The sequence below is a fragment of the Rutidosis leptorrhynchoides genome, chromosome 2 (genome assembly GCF_046630445.1).
Source record: "Rutidosis leptorrhynchoides isolate AG116_Rl617_1_P2 chromosome 2, CSIRO_AGI_Rlap_v1, whole genome shotgun sequence".
Taxonomy (NCBI): Eukaryota; Viridiplantae; Streptophyta; class Magnoliopsida; order Asterales; family Asteraceae; genus Rutidosis; species Rutidosis leptorrhynchoides.
In genome coordinates, this window is record NC_092334.1 from 156,356,739 (window position 1) to 156,381,297 (window position 24,559).

The 24,559-nt window shown below is 33.5% G+C and overlaps 2 protein-coding genes across 2 annotated transcripts; both read right to left on the reverse strand.

Annotated features, from left to right (window-relative positions):
* Nucleotides 1-11,008: 11,008 nt before the first annotated feature.
* On the reverse strand, nt 11,009-15,922 carry LOC139891526 (uncharacterized). Its single transcript, XM_071874499.1, has 12 exons — nt 15,720-15,922; nt 15,145-15,295; nt 14,953-15,018; nt 14,737-14,852; nt 14,549-14,602; nt 13,457-13,544; nt 13,249-13,341; nt 12,877-12,917; nt 12,600-12,653; nt 12,356-12,519; nt 11,887-11,956; nt 11,009-11,354 (listed from the first exon to the last, which is right to left on the reverse strand). Exons 1-12 carry the CDS (start codon nt 15,813-15,815, stop codon nt 11,229-11,231), a joined length of 1,119 nt encoding a protein of 372 aa, XP_071730600.1. The 5' UTR covers nt 15,816-15,922; the 3' UTR covers nt 11,009-11,228.
* Nucleotides 15,923-16,942: 1,020 nt separating this feature from the next.
* Nucleotides 16,943-21,205, reverse strand: LOC139888377 (phytyl ester synthase 1, chloroplastic-like). The gene is made up of 13 exons (XM_071871384.1): nt 21,106-21,205; nt 20,809-21,069; nt 20,681-20,732; nt 20,427-20,482; nt 20,190-20,348; nt 19,422-19,549; nt 19,207-19,328; nt 18,997-19,105; nt 18,541-18,671; nt 18,085-18,454; nt 17,517-17,630; nt 17,349-17,434; nt 16,943-17,243 (listed from the first exon to the last, which is right to left on the reverse strand). The coding sequence occupies exons 1-13, from the start codon at nt 21,203-21,205 to the stop codon at nt 16,943-16,945; spliced, it is 1,989 nt and encodes a 662-aa protein (XP_071727485.1).
* Nucleotides 21,206-24,559: the final 3,354 nt, after the last annotated feature.

The following is a 24,559-nucleotide window of genomic DNA, read 5'->3' on the forward strand; positions in this document are numbered from 1 at the left end:
TTAAAATATTTTCACTATTAACAGTTTGTACAAGAGAATTTTTAATTACAATCTTTATGAAAACATATATACATATATATTTTCTTCAGATGTATTCATGGATTTAATGGGTTAATATAATATTAAACTCATTTGCTTTTCGGTTGGAACTAGAATAAATAATCTTTAAACTTTAGAGATTACATATTCGACATGTCGAACGAAGATCATACTCAAAGTACAGATGATGATATTGAAGCATGGATTGTTGATGGTACTGGTGCTGTTATTGATTGTACTGTTGGTGCCGGTGATGTTGCTGAAGCTGGTACATTTTGCACCATATTCTCCGAATTGATTATTCGAGCGCGAAGTTCGTTGACTTATTACTCCAGGATTATTGTCGGTAGGAACGAGCGGATGAATAGGGTTCAGAATTGTTGATAGAATATAATCTTATCGAGTTACCCTGGAAATGAGACTGGAAATGGTGTCTCTAACAGGTTCGCCGGTAAACGCTTCAGGTTCATTGTCAAGAGGTGAATTCGGTTGGTGTAAGGGATCGCCTTCTTCGCGTCTCCATTGATTAAGTCGACTACGAACCCAGCAGATGAATTGGGGATGGCTGATTGATTGATTCATTCTGGTAACACCGCTTTCGGAGCTTAGGTGAATATCCATGTCGGAATAGCTGTCGGAATAACTATCGGAATAGCTATCGAAATCTGAGGGACTCGAACTGGTTGCAGGATTCATCTCGTACGATCAGATGAAGGACTTTCGATAAGAAATAGATTATAGGATGTAGATTAGTACTCTGCAATACATAATTTACATATGCATATATAATACTAAAAATCCCATAAGTTACAGAGGGATCTACAGAAAATGTCAAAGTTTACAATAACAGATACGCTATGATTTGAATTAGCAGATATGCTAAGATATGAATTTTTTCTATACACTAATCATGCAATCAATGCAATAAGATGTGTCTAGACTAAAGATGATAAGCAAGTGATTCTCTAAGAATGATAAGCAGGTAATTTTCGACACGAAATGATAAGCAAAACTTTTGACATGCAGACACGGTCGAAGTCCAGACTCACTAATGCATCCTAATGACTTATCGGTTAAACACACTATTGCAGACCTGGTTCGCTAAGACCATCGCTCTGATACCAACTGAAAGGACCCGTCCTAAACCATCTGGACGAAGTCACCAACAACTGGTTCCATTGCGATGATCGACTCCAAATACTGTCTTTAAAATGAGCAAATGCACAGCGGAACGTTTCTTTCGTACCTGAGAATAAACATGTTTTAAAGTGTCAACCAAAAGGTTGGTGAGTTCATTAGTTTAGCATAAATAATCATTTCATAATTTTAATAGACCACAAGATTTCATATTTCCATTTCTCATAAACATACGTCCCATGCATAGAGACAAAAATATCATTCATATGGATTGAACACCTGGTAACCGACATTCACAATATATATAAGAATATCCCCATCATTCCGGGATCCTCCTTCGGACATGATATAAATTTCGAAGTACTAAAGCATCCGGTACTTTGGATGGGGCTTGTTGGGCCCGATAGATCTATCTTTAGAGTTCGCGTCAATTAGGGTGTCTGTTCCCTAATTCTTAGATTACCAGACTTAATAAAAAGGGCATATTCGATTAGATAATCCAACCATAGAATGTAATTTCAAGTACCTGTGTCTATTTCGTAAAACAGTTATAAAAACAGCGCATGTATTCTCAGTCTCAAAAATATATATTGCAAAAGCATTTAAAAAGGGATTAATGAAACTCACGCATATAAATATTGTAAAACAGTTAATAAAGCATTTGCATGTATTCTCAGCCCAAAATTGTAAAGAGTAAAAGGGATCAAATGAAACTCACCTAATGTATTTTGTAGTAAAAATACATATGACTATTTTGAACAATGCAGGGTTGGCCTTGGATTCACGAACCTAAATCATTTGTATAATCATTAATACATATAATCGAAATCGAACAAATATTTATATTATTGTTAGTGATAATTTTTATATTATTATCTTATATATTTTATTATATATTTATTTTTATATACATAATCTTTTGTTTACAGAATAATAGTTATAGTAATACTAGAGTAATATTAATAATAAAAATAACTATAATTATAATACTTAAAATTTTTAATTAAGATAATAATGGTTATGATTTCATTTGTGATAAAAGTAATGATATTAATACTAATAATACACTTATATTAATAGTAATGGTTCTAATATTTATAAAGTGATAATAATAATGTTAATAAAAGTAATAATATTAATAATGATAATAATACTAAATTGTATCATAATTATAATAAATATGATAAGAATAGTTATAATAATTTTACTAATTCCATTAAATCATATTTTGATTAAAATTCTAGTCATTTTCATAATAATAATATTTACATCAAAATTTCTATATTTAATTTTTAATAATAATATGAAAACCTTTAACTTCATAGTCATGATAATTATAATCTTTGTAGTTATTAATCATTGCTTCTCATAACCTTAATTTGTTTATAAAAAAAAATATAATTTACGTGTATTCATATAATTATAACAATTTTCTATAATTTTTAATATAACAACTTTTATTATATACTTGTCTTATTAACCTGTTTACTAACTCTGAAATCATATTAATAATGCTAACAATAATAATACAATGATAATAATACTAATAATAACAATAATAATAACAATCATAATCATAACAATAATAAAAATTAATAATGATACTTATATTAGTTAATAATAATAATAATAATAATAATAATTAAAATAAAAGGATTACTACCTTAGAGGCTCAAAAAAAAATAACCAACTGCCCAAGCCGGGATCGAACCCGAGACCTCCCGTTCATGCCAAATACCCCTTAACCAACTCTCCATTTCTGCATTTCTGATTTAATACCTTCTTATACCTATTATCTATATATCCGTTTCTAATCCTTTCTTCTTCTTCTTCTTAATCAAACCGATCAATCCTATTTACTCTTACACAGGTATTAATGTATTGAATTTATACTATGAATTTGGGACAGAAACGGCATAGGGGAATGGATTTAACAGAAAAGAAAACGAAAAAAAAAATCACACAGAAGTATGAACACGATGACCCATTTAAACTCAAACTTTGATTTCGAATTCTGGATGTTTTTAGCTTATGAATCCTTCATAAAATAAATTCCAATTCGCTCATAGAAACTTTATAGATAATTAATTTAACTTGAAATACAGATACAAAATTGAATTTTAATGAAGAACGATTTGTTGACTTTTTATTTTTTTAACTTTGACCTCAAAATTAACCTTTGATTTCGAAAATTAAGATCTGAAAAATTGCAGATAGATTGAAGGAAGGATTTTTAACAACCCTGCATTTATAGATTTTAAAATAAACTCGAAATTAAAGATTTAAAAAAAATGAGCAACGAACAGGGAATAAACTGGATACCTTTTTTTTTTTTCTTTTCTTTTCTGTTTAGTTCATCAAATAAAAAAAACGAAATTGATATCTGATCTTGATGAGGAAAGAACTGAGTGTTTTTACTAATATCATTGAATAATTCCTTTGTTAAATAAAAGTAATTGGTCGACAGTTTTTAACCTCAAGGACAGAAGGGAAAAAAATAAAAATAAAAAAAAAACTGAATAAGATGCTTAACAGAATCCACTTACATCCGTGATTTTTGATTTTTGGCATATTCTTCAATTTGGTCGACAATTGTACAGAATTAGGTAACGATTTTCTTGTTAGTTTGTAGTTATATGAATTTAATTTATTTTAAAAATAAATGTGTTAATATAAATAAGTATTTTTATTTTTATTATATTTATAATATTAATTTCTGATTCCTAAGATATATATCTGCATATATCTACTTATATCTGTATTCGTATTTTTATACCTATTATATTGATATTTTTATAATAATAGTTTATAATTAATGTTATTAATAAATATAACTATAATAATAATAATACTATATCAATTTACATATCAAATTTGTATCTATAGACACTAGTACTGAATTAATATTGAAAGTAATAACAATATTATTCTAACGATTATATTTACACTTGTATTATATATATGTATTATTACTTATATAATACCTTATATTATAACTTTTACTGAGTATCTATTATCTATATATATTACAATCTAATAATAATTATCCATAGAAATTATATATATATTTATATATAGTTTTCATTTTAATAATTTTCTTTATCTTGTGTATTAATTTTATATATTCAATTCTAATAATTAATTTATATCTTATTATTTCAAATTATAATCCATACTTTTATCTATATATATTTATATACATATTTATTTACAACAATGGTTCGTGAATCGTCGGGCATAGTCAAAGGTCAAATGAATGCACATAAATAGTTCAAGATTTTGAAGACTCAATATTACAGACTTTGCTCATCGTATCGAAAACATATAAAGATTAAGTTTAAATTTGGTCGGAAATTCCCGGGTCATCACATACACTGCCTATAAGTGTTGTAGCAAGGTTTAGGTATATCCATTCTATAAATAAATAAATATCTTGTGTAAAATTGTATCATATTTAATAGTATTTCCTAGTAAAATATAAGCTATTTCATATACGCCTCGCATAACATCACATATTTCAAAAGACGTTGCATTCAAGTCATTGAGTTCAATAGAGATTAATATTAAGTAAATGACAGATTAGGTCATTAATAAGTTGGATATTATGAAATTGTATGCATGCCTGTCAACTTTTGATGTAATGAAAGGTTGTCTTTTAAAAACAAATGCAACGTTTGTAAAATGTATCATATAGAGGTCCAATACCTCGCGATGTAATCATATGTTATTGTATTCGTCCTTATGGATTAGGACGGGTCATCTCAATATATTTTAAACAAACTTTTAAAAATATATATATATATATTTTTTTTTAATGTTTTATATTTTTTTCTTTTTTATAAATTATATTTTTATAAAAAAAAAAATATAGCGTTTCGCCGAGTCCCCGGCAGCGGCGCCAAAAACTTGATGTGTGCAGCGGTGTATACGAAATACTATTATATTTTACTACGAAATACGACAAAATATTACACAAGTTTTATATAATTTATTTACAGATAGGATATACCTAAACTCTGCTACAACACTATAGGTAGTGTACCTAATCGTAGAGTAGTATAGTTTTTAGTAAGTCCGGTTCGTTCCACAGGGAGACGACTTATTTTACACTATATTTTAAACCCTATATTTGTACAAATATATATAATTAGTAATATTATTATAAAAGAGGGGTTTACCGTTTAATGACCGGTTTGTCGATTTTAAAACTTAAGTCACAATTAAAACCTAATGCAAAATATAAATAACGATAATTAAAGTTGCGAAAATTAAAATGCGATAAGAAATAAAATAAAAGTATTATGCTTATTTAAACTTCCGTAATCATGATGTTTGACGTTTTGATAATTTAGTACCCTGGGTTAATTGTCCTTTGTCCTGAATTATTTGATATGTCCATCTGGTTTTACCCATAATAGTCCATCGGTCATAATTATAAAGTGCGAGGGTCTTCGCCAAATTAACTTTATACCCGAAGTCAAATATTCCAACTAATTGGGGACTTAAACTGTAACAAGGTCTTAATAGTTTGTTAATGATTACACCAGGTTATCGACTGTGTGTAATCTAAGGTTTTAATACTTTGTTAACAGTTACACCAATTACCCTTGAATGTAATCCACCCCTGTTTTAATGAGTCCATTGACTATTAATCCATCCCCGTCTCCGGTTAAATGAACAATTATTAGTATTTATAGATCTCCCGTTCATCGTATCCGATCAAGCATATGTGGATATTTATAGATATGTCAAATTGTAAATCTCTATATTAATCAAATATAGAGTCCATTAATAACCCATAGTCCAATTTCCACAAGTGTCGGTCTTTTGTCCAAACCCCAATTATGGTCCAAAGTCCAATAACCCCGTCTTAATATTTAGTCCAACATCACGATAACTTCAGCTCAAATAAGCATAATAATAACTTAGTTATGAGACATTAATTTAAAAAGGGAGAACATAACTTACAATGATTATTTATCGCGTAGCGTTACACGGACAGAACTTCGACTTTAAAACCCGTAAAATAACATTGACATTACCCAAACTAACTAATATAAAACTAAACTATATTATATATATATATATATATATATATATATATATATATATATATATATATATATATATATATATATATATATATATATATATATATATATATATATATATATATATATTATATGTATTATTACAGAGGGAGAGATAGATATTATGTTGGTGTGTGAAACTCGTCCGAAAAATGGCCAATTTATAGACCTGACCAAACTTTTCACTCCATGCGATCGCATGGAAATGCTTCTTCCAGGCCATGCGATCGCATGGCCAGCCTGGATCCATATATTTTGCTCTAAAAAACGTGGGCTGCTGAGTATTCAATTAATATAATATAATATATATAATTTTATATAATTATATATATATTATATTATATTCTTGTGCATAGTTGACTTGTAATTTTAGCTCCGTTGTCTCGCGCGTTGATGCTCGGTTTATGTCTCGGTTCTGGATTTTCGAACGTCCTTTCGTACGCGTAGATATCTTGTACTTTGCGTTTTGCAATTTGTAAATTGCACAAAAAATTATTTTCCTTAACTCCCAAAATCCGCGCAAGTCTTTAAATCACTTTTAGTGGCACTTTTGAGTGCACTATGGCTTTAGTGGCACTTTTCAGGCTTTAGTGGCACTTTTTCTTCAATTCTTTAATCTTCGTCTTCACATTTATTTATTTAAACGATTACAACTTAAAAATAGAATAATTACAACTAATAACTTTACATATTGGGATGATATTACGACTAAATATATGTTCATTTGGAGCACTATCAGCTATGATAGTCGCTCGAGGACTCATTTGTGGCACACTATACAAAACTCATGTGAAGTTTTGCGCAGACATCCTTAATGTTGCAGAAAAGGAGGCTTTACATTACTTATGGCATCAGAGACTCGGTTACATGAGTGAGAAAGGGTTATCTACCCTAACAAAGAAGGAGCTTATCAATGTACACAAGGATGCTATGATAGATCCTTGCAATAATTGTATGTTTTGATAAGCAGCATAGAGTCTTGTTTTATTCCTCTTCAACGAGAAGATCAGAGTTACTCAGTCTGGTGCACTCTGATGTTTGCGATCCCTTGGAGGTTGAATCAATTGGCGGCAACCGAAACTTTCTAACTTTTGTTGATGATGTTTCTCGAAAGGTGTGGGTATATTTCTTGCGCACGAAGGACCAGGTTTTCGATTACTTCAAACATTTCCATGTCATTGTAGAACATGAGACGCGAAAGAAGTTAAAGTGTCTTCGATTCGACAACGGTGGTGAATACTCTTTCAGGCAATTTAATGCCTATTGCAGATCATATGACATCCGACATGAGAATATAGTTCCGCGTACCCCTCAACACAATGGTATAGAAGAAAGAATGAATCGACCAATCATGGAACGTGTTCAGAGCATGCTCAGTATGGCTTTGGCAAGAAGTAGTCAGAGCCGCATGTTACTTGATCAACCGATCTCCATCAGTACCACTGAATTTTGAAGTTTTGGAGAAACTTTGATCTGGAAAGGATCCATCATACTCTCACTTAAGAGTATTTGGATATTTAGCGTACACACATGTATCCAAGGAGCTCAGGCAGAAGCTGGATGCAAGGACCACTCCATGCATATTCATAGGCTATGGAGATGAAGAATTTGGATACAGATTATGTGATTCAAAGGAGAAAAAGGTGATCAGAATTAGGGACGTGGTTTTTCATGAAAGTCAAACAATAGAAGATATTGAAAAGCCCACAATATCTCAGAAGACAAATGTTGTTGCTCAGGTGCTAGAGGCAACAACGAAATTATTCATGATGGTGCTGAGCAGAGGGAGCCAGAACCCCGTCTGCTAGACGTTCCAGAACCATCACAAGGCCAAGATGATGGTGGATCTCCTCAGAATATTCCAGAAGTTCGTAGATCTGAACGAGGTCGGATTTCATCAAGTAGATATTCAGAATATGAGTACCTTCTACTTACTGAAGATGGAAAACCAGAGAGTTTTCATGGAGCAGTAACTCATAAGGATAAAGAAAAATGGTTGCTGGCAATGCAGGATGAGATGAAATCTCTGCAGAAAAATCAAACTTATAAGATTGTACTTCCACGCTGGAAGAAGGCACTGAAAAACAAATGGGTGTTCAAGCTGAAAAATGATGACAGTGGTATAAGAAGTTTGATGTATGCGATGGTGTGTACTAGGCATGATATTGCTCACGCAATGGGAACAGTGAGTCGTTTTCTCTCTAACCCCGAGAAAGAGCATTGGAAGACGGTAAAATGGATTCTCGGATATCTTAAAGGTACAACAAAGATATGTCTTTGTTACGGGGAAGCTGATCTAATCTTGGAAGGCTATAAAGATGCATATATGGCTAGAGATCCTGATAGTAGGAAATCTACTTCAGGATTCATTTACACTTTTGCAGGGGGAGATGTTTCATGGCAGTCAAATTACAGAAGTGTGTAGCATTATCCACAACTAAAGCAGAATATATTGCTTCCGCAGAAGCTGAAAAAGAAATGTTGTGGGTAAAGTGTTATCTCCAAGAATTTGAAATCAAACAAAAGGATTACAAAGTACATTGTGACAGTCAGAGTGCTCTAGATTTGAGCAAGAACTCCATGTACCATTCACGTTCCAAACATATTGATATTCGCTATCATTGGATACGTGAGGTAATTGATCGACAACTGTTGAGACTAGTGAAGATCCATACAAAGGAGAATCCTGCGGATATGTTGACAAAGGTGGTGACTCGAGAGAAGCTAAAGTTATGCAGAGACATAACCGGGATGTATTTCTTTGTATATGCCTGGAGAGGGAGAATTGATAACTTCCAGTCGTAATCTAGTATCTTCTAGATGCCGCTAGATGTCTCCATTCTAGCCGTAATCTAGTATCTTCTAGACATTCAAAGTAGACAACTTTGAACACCAAAATGGAAGAAGCAAAATTGATAACAATAACGGCTAGCCACATGTTCTACATTCACATCATTCCACCCCCCTCATAGGGAAGTAGCAAAGTTGGAAACAATAACGGCTAGTCACCATTTTGCGTTTACACCATTATGTGTTCACACCATTCAACCTCTTCAAAGTTTTCTATAAATAGAGGTGCAAACCTCAGTTGAAATATTATTTATTCAGGGAAATGTAATCCTAACCAAGAGTGAATACATCCCTAGAGCGTGGTGAGAATTCCTAGTGAGTTAGTCAGTTATAAAATCATTCAGAAATGTGTAATCACAACCTAGTTAGTGTGCGTGAGTTAAGTATAATCCTAACCTAGAGTGAATACATCCCTACATAGTGGTGATAATTCCTAGTAAGTTAGTTTGAGCGTTTTTTTTTTTTTTTTAGAGTTTTGTAATACTCGTGTAATCTATTATTGTGAGTAATAGAGTTATTTTCTCTCAAATTTGTGTCTACTAACGTCCATGCGATCCTCTCATAATCACAAGTTGGATATTTAATAAAATGTTAATCTAACGACGATTTTGACAATTAAATACAGATTATAACAGTAACAGATGTAAATGCATAATCTTTATGTTTTAGTTTATTACACATGTTATGTTTTGATTGTAATTCATCGTCGATTGTGACTATAATTGAGCAAATAAGTTATAATTTAATTAAATTTATGTTTAAGCTAATTTAAATGTCATGTGTTTCTTTTTTGGTTTGACTAATACAGGGATCTGTATGTCCTATACATGCTCAGAAGTATAGAGAAGCTCCCGACACCTATTCTTAATACGATCGAAAGCCCTTTGCACTTGAAGAACTTATCTCATAAGATTTTATTAACTGTTAAAGCCATTCCGTACAGGCGGCAATCTCAACCCATTTACTTCTGAACTGGTTGATTTGGGATATGTTTTCTTCCGGTAATTTGGGTCTGAAAGGGTTTAAAGTTGGCCACAGACTATTTTAATGCAATTGTCGTTCATATATCTATGCTTATTATTATTATTATTATCATAAAAATAAAAATGTAAGGTTAGTTTGCAGTTGTAATCAACACATTTACAGCTTACTAAAAATATGTACAGAAGTGTTTGTGGGTCAGCCACTCAGGCTAACCCTTCAAGTTTTGACCCAAGCGAAAAAGGACATGACAACCGGTGTAGTGTGCCACCTCTACTCAGGAATTATAACAATTGGCTGATGATATTTGCGAACAATTGACTTATGATGTTAAAGAAATTGTTTGCCCATTGAATGCGAACAATTCCTCATGTACAAGGTTGTTTCAACTTTTACTATAACAAAATCCTTAGAGAATTCCGCGAATTCAACTTTTATACAAGGCCCGTTTCAACTTTTACAATAATAAAATTCTTTAAAAATCTCACGAATTCGCAGGTCTTTGACTAGTAATATTAATAATTAGTGTTAGTATATGATAAAATAGTATTGAGTATAAAAATGGAAAATTGTTGAATGAATGACATAATTAATTAAGTAATCATTATCTATATACATTTTGATTTCGTGGGTCTTTCTATCTAAAATTTAGGTCTATAAACTCAACCTTTAAAATATCACTTATCTATATTAAAAGTTTGTGTAGCTAAACTAGATTATCCCGCTTCTGACCTTTTTTAATCATAACAAGATGTGATCCTAGTGAAATTTAAACCTAATACCTCATATCACACGCTTTTTATTGGACCGTTTTGTGAAAATAAAGGCCAAATTAAAATTAACAAGTTCATTTTTCGTTCTCCTATTCTAAATTTAGTCAGAACTAGACACTTTCTTGCACGTTTCTTTCTGTGTCATGTAGATGTTATTATCTGTTACACCATCATTTTCTCCCTCGTTATAAATGTTTACTTCGTTCTTCCCCAATTAAACGATAAAAGATCAACTATACTTTTACACGGTTGTGCCTTTATAGGCAACATTAACATTGCACGCCACATACAATCGAAGTACATTGCATTACATTCTACGTAAATCATATCAGCGTCAAAATTATTGTTGTGGGTTTGCCTACGGAAATAGATCCTGAAGATCAAGAATGTCAGCAAGAACACCAGCTGCTGTAGTATCGTTGCCTGCTCCAGCACCCTGAATCACCAATGGTCGAACTTCATAGCAACGACTGTATATCTCCACCTGCAGTTAGATTTTTTGTCAACTCAATGAGCTTAATGGGACTAGATATGAATAAATTGAAAGCTTTCACCACTAATGATTAATTATCAGTTAACAAATGAGGATAATAATCGTACGACCATAACTTACACAACAATAACAACAACAACAAAACCCAATACCACATAAGTGGTGTAAGGGGAGGTGAGATGTAGACAATCCTTCCCCTATCCGGGAATAAAGACAAATCATTTCTCCACGCAGAGTGAAAACACTCTCAAAAGTAGAGAAAATCATCCTTCTCTCTGTTCGACGGATAGAGATTCCGAGTGGACCTCTGGCCAATATGTAGGAACTTTTTTTTTAAATAAAATAAAATTTAGACGCCATGAAAATGGTAAAATCAAATTTCCATGGGTTTTTAATCCTACCTGAAATTTAATTTAGGCTCTAAGAGGCAGTCAAGTCGCCAATAAATCGACGCCTGCTTTATTCGTTTTTAAATAACATAATCTCGTTATTGCTAATGTCGTAAACTATCATAAGAGCTTACCACATTGTCGCTTCCTTTCAATAAGCCCGAAGCCGAGTCTTTCTCGACTTCCTGGATTCCGATATTGCACCTATTAGATGTTCAAATAGAAGTCAGTATACACTGATCAATAAACAAAGAAATGAATAAATAGAAAAATACAGAGCTAAGAATTTCAAGCCATTCACTTATGAGTTGGTCGATTTGAGTTACTTTGTTCTCAAAGGGCGAAAATAAACATATTTAGCCGAAAGAAAAAAACCAAAGACATTTAAAGTCACCAAAAGTGTATCTTTATTAGTTCCTATATCAATTTAATCAAATGTAATAAATTAGACTTGAACACAAACTGAAAGTGACAGAAAAGGGTTTCTGGGTCAACTAAGCCTAACGGCTACCCGTTACGAACCACGCTAACGCCATGTAATGACCCAAAACCGACCTACCCGAATTGGCCATTTTGCAACCTATGGGAAAGAATGAAAGATACCGTGAGTTCTGAATGAGACAAACGTAGCGCAGAACTTTCCCATTTGAAGAAGCCTTGTTGATTCTTTCTTTAATGTCACTATCCAGTAATGGTAGACCATTCGCTAAAAAGTCTTCTAGGGACATCACGTCGGGCCCCATTTCAGCAGGGTACAAGCTTTCGATCTTTGTAAAGATAAAACATCACGCGTAAAGAACATTAATTTATGAAAAAAATTAACATGCTCAAGCAAGCTGGCACCTACCGAGATGTTATTCATGTCCGTACGGTAGCCAAGAAGTCTTGAAAGAATCAGGGCCTGTTCAAGATAAATAATTTAATAAACACGGGAGACATGTGAAATGATTATATATTATTATAAAATCTTGCTCTAGCAGAGTAAAAGATATAATATATTTGTGACTTGTGATGTTCAATAGCCAACTAATCAGAGATCAGCTTTCTTGCAACATGGACCCCATTGAAAATAGTAGATAACAAATTTTACAAAAACGAAGCAAAATTAGAGATGAGCAATGGACCTTTCTTGCAACATCCATCCCACTTAGATCATCACGAGGATCTGCGCAACAAAATTTTTAGATAAATGAAGAATTTTTATATATCTTACAATCAAATTGATTCAATTTATGTCTGTTTGTCCAACATTGGTTCAGATAGTTTTTTGTATATCATCCAGTCTCACCTCATTGGCTTAGTACATATTTTGATATACCATTATAGTAATCGATTCTTTTCAACAATATTTGTTTCACATAAATTTCTCTAAAGCACAAATTTCTTGCCAAACCTTAAGCAATAAATCCACTGATAAATAAAAAACGTTTGGTAGCCCAAATTATTTTGGCAGATAAACTCATGTGTAATGATATGCCTGATAAATAAATTTTGACCTGGTTCAGTATATCCAAGGCCTTTAGCAGCTTTAACAACTTCGCTGAATGGCTTTCCATTTTCTAGCTCACTCATTACGTAGCCCAAAGTACCTATTTTTTAGTCAACAAAAAATTTTATTAGTTATGTTTGCAATCAAGTAATGGAAATATGAACACTTGGAGCACTACTAACAAAGGTAAGTTACTATTTTTCAAATTGTATTACCGCTCAAGCTACCAATTATGAGTTTGATGGTGTCTCCGGATGAAATTAGACGATTTAATGATGCTATAATGGGGAGGCCGGCACCAACCTAATTACCAATAAGAAAGGAATAATGCATGTGAAGAACCATAGCATTAAAATGGGATGCAAGGAGATTCCCACATTTGCCATACAAACAGAATTTGATAAATCAAACTAAGTAAAAAGTGGCAAGATGAACATGGCAGTCGGGTGCGTTACGGGTCAAAATGGGTACAGATTAGATGTGACAATTTTTAGTACGTATTAAAATGAGTTACACAGGGTAGAGTGTATCCACGCATTGTTGAAAAAGTCGGCTGAGTCGACTGACGCATCAGTTTGGGGAGCCAAAAAACGCCTAAAAAGTCGGTCAATGCTAAAAAGTCGGGTCAAGGTCGGGCTGAGTCAGGTCTGAGTCAGTAAAAGTCAAACTGGGTCAAATTTCAATATTTTTTTAAAATTATATTTTGTATATATATATATATATATATATATATATATATATATATATATATATATATATATATATATATATATGTACTGTAATACTTATGTTTCATGTTTGATATATTTACATGTGATATGTATATATTTAACTTAAGTAATTAATTTATTACATAAAGTCAACGTTGGTCAATGCCCGACTCGTTCCCGTCTCGTCCCCAAATCGACCGACTTGTCCCTCCAAGGTCCCGGCCGACACGATACCGACTAGCGACTTTCACCATCTTGGATCCACGGACATCTTTTTTTGTCCATTCCGTATGCTTAATTATGAAAATGAGGGAGTTATAAGATTACAAAGCAATAGTAATAAAGCAATAATCCAAATCACTGAACAAGATGATTAAGGAGGAGGTATGCATAAAAAACATACTTACGGCGACTTCTTATCCCGTCCGCTGGTTTTAGCCAACTAAAAACTAGGTTCGCCCATTTATGATAATTTAGCTTAACAAATCCTATCCTATACATAAGTAAATGGGAAACTGCCACCTTCGACAATGATTTATATTGTACCTGTCAACTTTTATTAATCAGTTGTAAAATATATGGATTAGCAAAACTTACAGTTGATTCATGCTTCATACGTCGTGGTTGTAAGAACAACTTTTCAAATTCCTCCTGCATACAAACAAAGTAAATCGGTCTCCATTTATCAGTTCGCATTTCATAGTGAAAGCTCAAAGCCAGTAAAATTTTCATTAAAAAATGTGAAATTCATAAAGTGAGTGCATAAATGTTAAGTGACAACTTACCATTGAACAAGTAAGAGGCTTCTTATTGGCCAGTACAGCGCAGCATCCCAATTTAACTACCTCGCTAATAACTCCAACGGTCTCTGCACTTGCAGAGCAATCAACAAGTACAAATCCTGAAAGGTAATTAAGAAGGCACACATAAAAAATGCTCTTTATGGTCCATGGCCACATATATAACCTAGAAAAAAGATACTCACTGAATGATCAATTTACCTAGACGAGCAGCAATGTTGGTGACTTTTGTCATCGCTTCAGAAGATGAAAAAGCTTCACATTTACCTAAAGAAGTAGTAAAAGATATGGATTAACACAAAAGAAGTTGAGGTCATTACCTAGAAAACATAAAATTCACTGAATAAACAGAATCAAGTAATTTTATTAGTACAAGAATAATTAAGGAATTACCGGATTCAATACACTTATCCAACGATAAGCTGCTAGACTTTATCTGGCATATATACTTCAAAAATTCATCATCAAACTCCATAGATAACACGTCAGGCGCAACAAGAAACGATTTGCTATCGCCTATACCAAAAACTCGCAAGCGAATTCCCTGCCCAAAACATATAATTGTATCAAAATCTGTGATCATCACATGTATTCATAATATTCAAAATAACTATAACATATCTTACATATTGAAGTGAATAACACATTACTAGCTGAATGTCATCTTTTCACATAGTTAGATATATACAGTCCATAGAAATTGTAAGTTATGTATAGCTACATACTATATTTGACCTAAAAATGTCAACGCATATTTTCTCTATAAATCTGGTTAAATATATAATACACCACATATAAGTCAAAATCTACCTGCAATTTCAAACCTGTAACATCAAAATGATCAGATTCAACTGTATTTATATTGAACTCATCATCGATATATAAAAACAAAGCAGTTAATCAGAAGAAAAAAAATATATGCTAATTAAACGAAAATATGATCGATGTAGCTGAAATTAGTGTTCGACCATTTTTGCGTGAATTTGACGACAAGAGACGATATGTTCGAGAACTTTCCTCCCAACGCCACCACATCCAAGAAGAATCACCGGGATAGTCTTCATTTTGTTCTCGATTTCACGGTGGCGAGGCGGCGGAGTGTGCGTTTTGCGGTGGTTTGACTGTGTTAATCTATTACTTCCGTCAAACAGTACAGCTAACAACTTTGTAAAAGCCAAAATCGGCCCAATATTTTGAGGTTTCGACAAGTTTTCTCCTACGAAATTGCTAAATACATTTAAATTTAAATAGGAATATTATTATAAATATAAATATAAATATAAATTTTAAGTTAAGTAGAGGCTTAAATAAATGAGTCCGCTAATCGCAAGCTACACGAGCTCGAATTATTAAATGATTAGTTCATGCCAAGTTTAAACGAGCTTGGGCTATAGCTCGAAGGAGCTCGAACTTGAATATATGTCGCAACTTGTTTAGTAAATGACCTCGAGCTCCTTCGACCGTTGTTTTGTTTCTAGTCATTCAACCGTTGCATACAATATTTTAAAAAAAAAAAAACTAACTTTGTTTATAAAGAACGTTTATGACCGTTAAAAATTATTTAATTTATTTGCCCCTTTCTTTCTCATATAAATCCAACAATTTCTAACCCAAATCAAACTACATTAATACACAAACACTTTCCATTCATCTTTAAAATAATTCTAAATTATCAAAAAAATATCATATTCTTCCAACTTCAAATATGCAATGAAAGCAATGCAACAAAGTAGTGAATATCGTACTGACGTTTTAATACTCTACAAAGAAGATGAAGTTGAATGCTTCAACCAAGAACAATCATGTCGTTTTACACTTACGTAAACAGTCGGTTTCATTTGAATGTTTATTGTGATTGTGATATTTGGATCTGCAAGTAAATTGCTTTATTTTCTCAATATTATATTACATTGTCAGTGATATTTGTATCAAACATTTAAATAAATTTATCAAACTCATATATTCAAATTTTTTTTGTATAAACTAAAGATGCATAATCACAGTGGATTTATAATCACTCTATTACAATCTCAATTTCTTTGTAATTTGATGTCTCCTTGCCGGTAAATGTAAATGGTATCTCTAAGATGAATGCAAAAATAGTACCAAAGATTTCGTAGAACGCACCAATTAGACCTGCAAGTTAACATACTGATGTACAGCAAAATACAACACATGGATAACTTAACGTTCATGGATCAAATGACGGTATATGATCTAACGACCCATGATTCGTTAGCCACACAATTCTCTCAACGATACTTCTGTAAGGATCATCCTCTCGTTTCCTTAATAAATAAGCCATACTTTTTTCAACATCACATTTTATCTGCAAATACAAATCTTGTACATAATATTTGTCGTCAAACATATGTTCCTTTCCTTTTGTTCTTATAGGCTTCCCAAACATAAAATAGAGTCTTCCTGGTATTTTGGGCATAGATATAGGGATATGAAGTGGTTGCTTTGCAATCTCTCCCTCCATTTCCGCCCTACAAAATATCACTCGAATAATCATATCAGTCTTTACATATAAGATACGCGTTTTGAACGTAATCTTAAATGAAAAGCTTGTTGGAACATAATCTTAAATTTACCTAACGTTTTTTCTTCCTCGATTGTAGTCCTTTACCATCTGATCGAAATAAGGGATATGCTTCATGTCGTTATAATCAATCAAGAGCTGGGAACAAAGTAGACATCATTAAGAAATAAGACGTGACAAATGTAAATTAAACTCGTAGAAAAAATGTGTTGTTTATTACTTCTAATAAGTCATCTTCACCAACAGCTCCTAATGGTATAATCGTAGCCCCAAGCTTCACTGCCATTCTTACAAATTCTTGTTTTTCAGGCCAAAACAACTTACAACTTTCGCCCTGTTAACAAATAAAAAACGAGAATCAGTTTTTTTAATTTGAAGATAGCCCGGTGGTTGGGGCCCAAAGTTCCTCCCATGAGATCTCAGGTTCAAATCTCACTGGAACTATATATTGGGGTGGCGACGGAAAAGAGTTGGAAACGGTCACTGGAAACCCTGATAAGCCACGTACATCCGAGTAAAAAAGGGGTAAAACCGACCCTCTAGCGGCCCCACGTCGACCAGTGGCACGGCCAACATGTGAGAGGAAAATCGCATAACCCATGCTTAAAGGGACATGGGGCTGGGATTAAACCAATGACCTCCGTTTTACGCTGCATGTCCCCCAACCACTAGACTACCATTACGGGACACATCTGAGTGAAAAATATTAGGCTGAACAGGGAATACCTTATCCGTTTACCCGTTTATATTTTGTTATTTAAAGTAAAATATGAGTAGATATAATGCACCTTACGATGGAGAGACTCGCGTGCACCACCAGGGTAGAGCAAGGCAAAGGATTTACTTGATAACAATCTAAAAAGGTTTCTAGCGGAAACAGGAATCGCACCAAAAGTCTTCACTGCATCAGTATATGGAATCATAATAAATTCGTCTTCAGCACGAATTTGATAAATTTCTGGGTGTGCTAAACCATGAATTGTAATTTTCTTCTCTCTTAAAAATTCCGCTACCACAGAAAACGAGTCGAATCCCAAAAACGTGTGATTTCCGACCACTAATACGGGTCCTTCATTAGGAACCCCTGCAAGACCTCTTACTATCTTCCCATTCTCCATTGTTGAGAACATTGCTGCACCTATACAAAGCCGGTACAACCTGCATTGCATCACGTACATGTTCATATATTCGAATCTACTAATTAAGTTGACAGAAAATAAAGTTGTTAACTTTATTATATTCACCAACTGTCCATGGGTGTGTTTAAAAACTCGGTCATACTAGTAGGCAAAAAGTCCTTGAATATATCATGCTTAGATGAATGGCGGTACATCTGAGTAGTTTTAATCACAAACAATAAGTTAAAACCACTCTCCTGCAAAAAAAAAAAAAAAAAAAAAAAAAAAAAAAAAAAAAAAAAAAAAACTTACATTATTGCTTTATTGTAGCTAAGTGCCACTATTGACTTTTGAAACTATTCCGTTTTGAATTTTCGAGTGTAAATTTCTTTGTTTGTGTTACATAATACTTGATGGAAATTATACAAATGAAAACACATTTAAAACCCAATTTATTTATATAATTTTCATCAAATATTAACACATATAAAAATATTTAAAGTCAAAGTAAAAAAAAAAATACTTTGAAAAGTCAATAGTGGATGAGACAGAGGTCTTAAACACGGAGAAATCGATTACTACCAGTAGGATATTGTGCCCACTGTCCTCAAACACACGTACATTGCATCGTCTCAATAATCTTGATAGTCTCCGGGCTTCGTTTTTACTTGGCAGAAGGTTATCTTTGCCACTGAAATGCATATATGTTGGGAATGTTAATTTCCTAAATGCTTAATGTATCAATTTATGGGCTGCCTAAATATATATATATTAGCTAAAAAAGAAAGAAACCTAGCAACTACAAGTACTTGAGCTGTAATAGCATGAAGTCGAGAATTAGCAAAATTGGCAGCTGATTCAACTAACTTTAACCTCCATTTAAAAGTGTCTTTGGGTAACGCTTTGGCCATCACCTATCACGAAAAACTGATGATAAAAACTGGACATAAACAAACTGAAATTAACTTAGCATTCGATTCAATAGTCGAACAAGATGCAGTTCTTACAGAAACAACTGAAAGATCATCATCAAGATTGTTAGACAATTTCCAAAGAGATGATGAATATGTTTTACCATTGGTCACAACCATCATTGTCTTTATAAAATCACCTGAAAACATAAAAGCTGTAATAACTAATGGATTTAGAAATAAGTCCTCTCAATGTAACAACAAATGAACCAATGTATGGATCAACTTGAATCATTTGAAATCAAATGAAGAACACGCTAACCTACTTCTTATGAGGTGGCTCATAGGCAGAGTTCTAACGAGCGATACAAAAGCATGCGATGTGGACCCCTCATAGGAAGTCGCTGATAGGGTAATAATAGTAGTTATTAACTATTTGACATATACAAAGTTGGTAAGATACCCAAAAAAACAAATTTATGCTATAAGCTATCAGATATAAGCTACAAACTAACAACTACAAGCTATCAGCTAACAACTACAAGCTACCAGCTAAAAGGTATCGACTAGTTTTGCAAACATAACCTATCAGTAAAAAGTGATAATGTAGAGATTATTATTCCATGATACTTAAAGTTTCAGAAAGTGATAATGTTTTTTTACTTAGTTGGTCACCCAAGTACCGTAATTTACGTGGTTGGTCCCTCTCAATAATGACCATTAGAAAAATTCCGTTAAGTATTGAGAGGGACCAACCATGTCAACACTTCACGACGTTAGTGAGATGGACCAACCGCGTTAGTGAGACACACATGTCACTACTTAACGGAATTTTCCTAACGGTCGTTATGAGATAGACAGTACCTGGGTTTGCTAGTATGAGTACTAAGTCAATTGTAGGATTACGTGCTGCAACTGAAAGTGCTAAGCTTCCTCCAAAAGACTCTCCAAGTAAATAAATTGGCCTATTTGGTGATGAAGCGTGTTCGATCATCATAATTTCTTCCACAATTTTAATCAAACCTTCATTAATTACTTTACAGTTAGTAGATGGAACTTTTAATGGATATTATGCCACATAATACAAAAGAAGACGTTAACCTTCCAATGATGTTCGATCTGAAACAGGAATGTGCAAACATTGGACATGAAAAAGCCTGTCACCAGAATTTAAAAAAAAAAAAAAAAAAAAAAAAAAAAAAAAAAAAACTCATTCTATAGTAGCTCCAACTAGAGAACAGTAGCGATTTATTCAAGCAATATAAATTTCATCTAATTTTTTGAATTACACATTTACATAAATTTACATATCATAATGATAATGAATTTATATTTATATATCAAGTGAAACTTACTTTCCAAGAGCTTTTTCATGTAAGACAAGGCCAGCCCCAGTACCATCCATTCCTACATAATATTATACAGTATAAATTAATTAATAGAGCTTATTAGCGAATAATCCTTCGAACGCTATCAATATTACCAGGTAAATACAAAAGAAGAGGTGAATCGTTTAAAGGTACGCCACACGCAACGGGGCAGAACCACCTCGGTGGACCTCCATCGCTCTTAATTAGTTCTGTAACAATTTCAACATAATTTTTTGTGGTTCGAGTCCCATAACCATCATCCCACAAAGGTTCCAACACTTCAGGAACATGTTGTGCTCTCGTTTTTCCACCATCAACGTAAGAATCCACATCAGCGTTCTTACTGTATATAAAATTAGATCCATTGATCCTAACTGATTCTCGTGAAACTGATACCGAATCGTCATGACCTACACTTCTAACTGGAATACATGAACGCATCTTACGGTTTTCGTTTAGAGTAAAAACGGGTGACACTGAAATACAGGAACTGCTCACAGTTAAGGCCATTATGGGTCACCTACACAAACAAATTGGCCAAGATATTTACAGAAAATTCAATGATTTTTTTATATGGTTCAAAGTAGTTAATTTATATACATATAAATTGTGGTAAATGGTGTCGACCTATGATTGGTTGACACCGTCCGTGAATAGTAACTTATTGTAGCGACCCCGACAAATCGTCAAGTGACGGCGTCGGCTACGTGGGTCCCATTACCTGATTATAAGTCTTTAAGATAACGTTTGACCAAAATATGTCGCCTTCATTTCAAAATAAAGATTGTTTCAAAGTTTACAAGAATTGTTCAACCAAAAGTTAAGTTACAACGTTATAGATACGATTGAAATCTAGGCGACACGGTTTAAAGTAAAGTCAAAAGACGCTCCATGAAATGCATGTATACTCGACATCGGATGCAAGTATCAAATAGTAAGCGGAAGCATGTTTCACATATCGTGCAAGACCTGAGAAAAACATAGAAATCTGTCAACGAAAAACGTTGGTGAAATCATAGGTTTAGTAAGTAAATTGTATTGAACCACAAGGTTCTTTAAGAATTGCTCAACCAGAATCATTCACATTCCAAAATAGTATTTGTATCACGAGCACCCAATTATCAAGGCTTAACCGAATCTTCCCTCTGAATTTTGAATTTAGTGTTAGAACTTACACTATACATTGTTGAAATTATATTTCATTCACTAACGGTAGCGAACCGTCTGAATGAGGGTTTGTTAAACCCGTATGGCCACACAACATAATTACACGCTTACACTTACACCCTGCAAGTGGAACTAATGATAATTGGATTGAGGACTTTTGTTCAAACTCGTATGCATCTTTGTATTCGTATTTGTTCACAATGTAAAAGCATGAAAAGTATATAAGTATGAAATGTATGTGTTTCTCAGCCCACGATGTAAAGAATAAAAGTGATTGAAAAAGTGGGACTATGATCTCACCTTTGATTGCAAGAGTAAATAAGTACTTCGACAAGTAATGTGCGCAAAGGACAACGCTAGCCTCGACCTAAACAAATAGGTTGTATCAATAACGATAGTCACGAAGGGTCAAAGTTGCTCAATTAGTCCTATGGCTCGACACGACTCGATTATGTAGCATGTGAAGAAAATTGTCAAGTTTCATGCAAGATACAAGTATAGAATCATGTTAGAAAGATTGCATAATTAATTGGTTAAGTTTGACAAAAAGTCAAACTTGGTCGGGTCAAAGTCAACGAAAAAGTCAACATGTTCGGGTCGGGTCCCGGACTATTTTTCTATGCTAATTATTCATATACAAGTGTATTAAAACAAGTTTCATGTGAATCGGAGGTCGGTAGCTAGTCAAACATTTCACGTTAAAAGGGACATGGAGGTCAGAATCTGTCCAGGCCATTTGGCGCGCCGCGCGGGGTAGGGTGCGCGCCGCGCGACCTGTAGTTCAGCTATTTTTCTGTCTTTCAAACTATGCACGAGCCAAAACCAATTCTAACACAACTCTTGACCCGCAAACACTTATAACGCCTATCATACATCGTTGGAAAGGTATTTTGACGAGGAATGCAACTAAACACATATCATCAATCAAACTTCCACTTATAACAACCAAAAACCACAATTAAACATTCATAATCAAAGTTCAAGTTCCAAAAACGCATTTTATGATTCGGGCAACCAATTTACATGTATGTTATGCCGTTTCGAAGGTAATCAAACACACATTGCAACAAAACACTTAACAACAATATCTCATAACATTTGACGCATCAAAAGTTCATGTAAAGCTCATCAAACCCTAATCCAAGTTCACAAAATCATTAATCGTGTTCTTGGAGTTTCCTTAATCAACCTATACATCAAAACGAAGCTAAAGATACTAGTAACACTTTTAAAACATGCACTTTAACAATCTAACAACATTTGATCATCCAAAATCAAGGATTTAGCAAGTAATTTTCATATTGAACTAGTTACACCAAAAACAACGAATCGAGCATACAAATTACATACACGACATCACAATGAGCCATGGACGCTAATTAACAACTTTATAAGTCAAGAACACGAATTTAAAGAAATCTAGTGTTTTAGAAATGTTACCCAAATGAGATGAAGTTGGTACCAAAACGAAGAGGAAGTTGTAAGGAGCTCAAATAAGTAATTTGTTTTGCAAAATACCCGCTAGATCATAAATGGATGATGAATCTTTGTGTTTGGAGTTAGAGAGAAAATGGAGGAAGTAATAAAAATGGAGGAGGTGATAATGAAAGGGTGGAAAGGGTTTGACCCTTTGACCTAGTCAAAGGTTTGAACCCTTGGCAAGTTTGGTCCCTCAACTATGAATCGGGTGCGGGAATTACCCGAACGAATTATTTTAAATTTCACGGGAGTACGGGAGATATTAAATTCCGATAACGAGAATATTTAAAATGTTACTTAACAAAGGATACGAATCTAGATATGAAGGGTATTATTTAAAAAGAAAAAGACGGGCGTTAAAATAATTTAACGGAAAAATGCGGGATGTTACATTATCCACACCTCAAAAGAAATTTCGTCCCGAAATTTAGTTGGAAGTAGTAGTCGATATCTCTTACTCGAGACTTTACGTTGTCAATGCTATGAATAAGTGAAAGTACGTTCTTGGGGGTTCTCATGAATTTGGATAGTCAGGGTTTTACGTTGCATTAAGGTTCGGTTTTTACGATCCCCGGTTTCAACTGGTTTTCCTATGAAGAGAAGTTTGTCGTCGATAGTTGATGTATCCAGCAGGATTGCACGTTCCTGTTCTGCAGGACACGTTTCTAAGTTTGTTACACGAAATGTAGGGTAAACAGAAACTTAATTGAGTCGGAAGTTCTAAACGATAGGAAGCGGTTCCAATACGCCCCAAGGTTTCAAAAGGTTCGATATTGCAGATATAGCCTTTCTCGATTTCCCAAAATGGATTACACCTTTCCAAGGTACGGTTTCTCAATATTACGCGGTTATACACTGGGATTTGTGAGGTTTTCATCTAAGTTTGGTATGACTCCTTTGGGCGACTACGGGTCGTCCCGAGCCCTTCTCGGACTTGGATTATCTCAATTGTTGTGTTCTTGGATGAGCTTTGGTCCAACGAATAGGGGTATGACATTAGCGGTCATATAGGGTTTTGGAAAGTGCGTGTGAACACACGAGTGGTAACTACTGTAGTAAGAGGGATCTACTAAAAGCGACCATGCAAGTTTGAAACATGTCTTTTGAAGACGTAAATCGTTCGTTTGTTCGGTTCGTCTGTTTGTGGGTGGTACGCGGTACTCATGTCTAAGCGGGTCTCCAAGGTTTCTTGTAAAACTAGAAGTGAAACGAGTATTT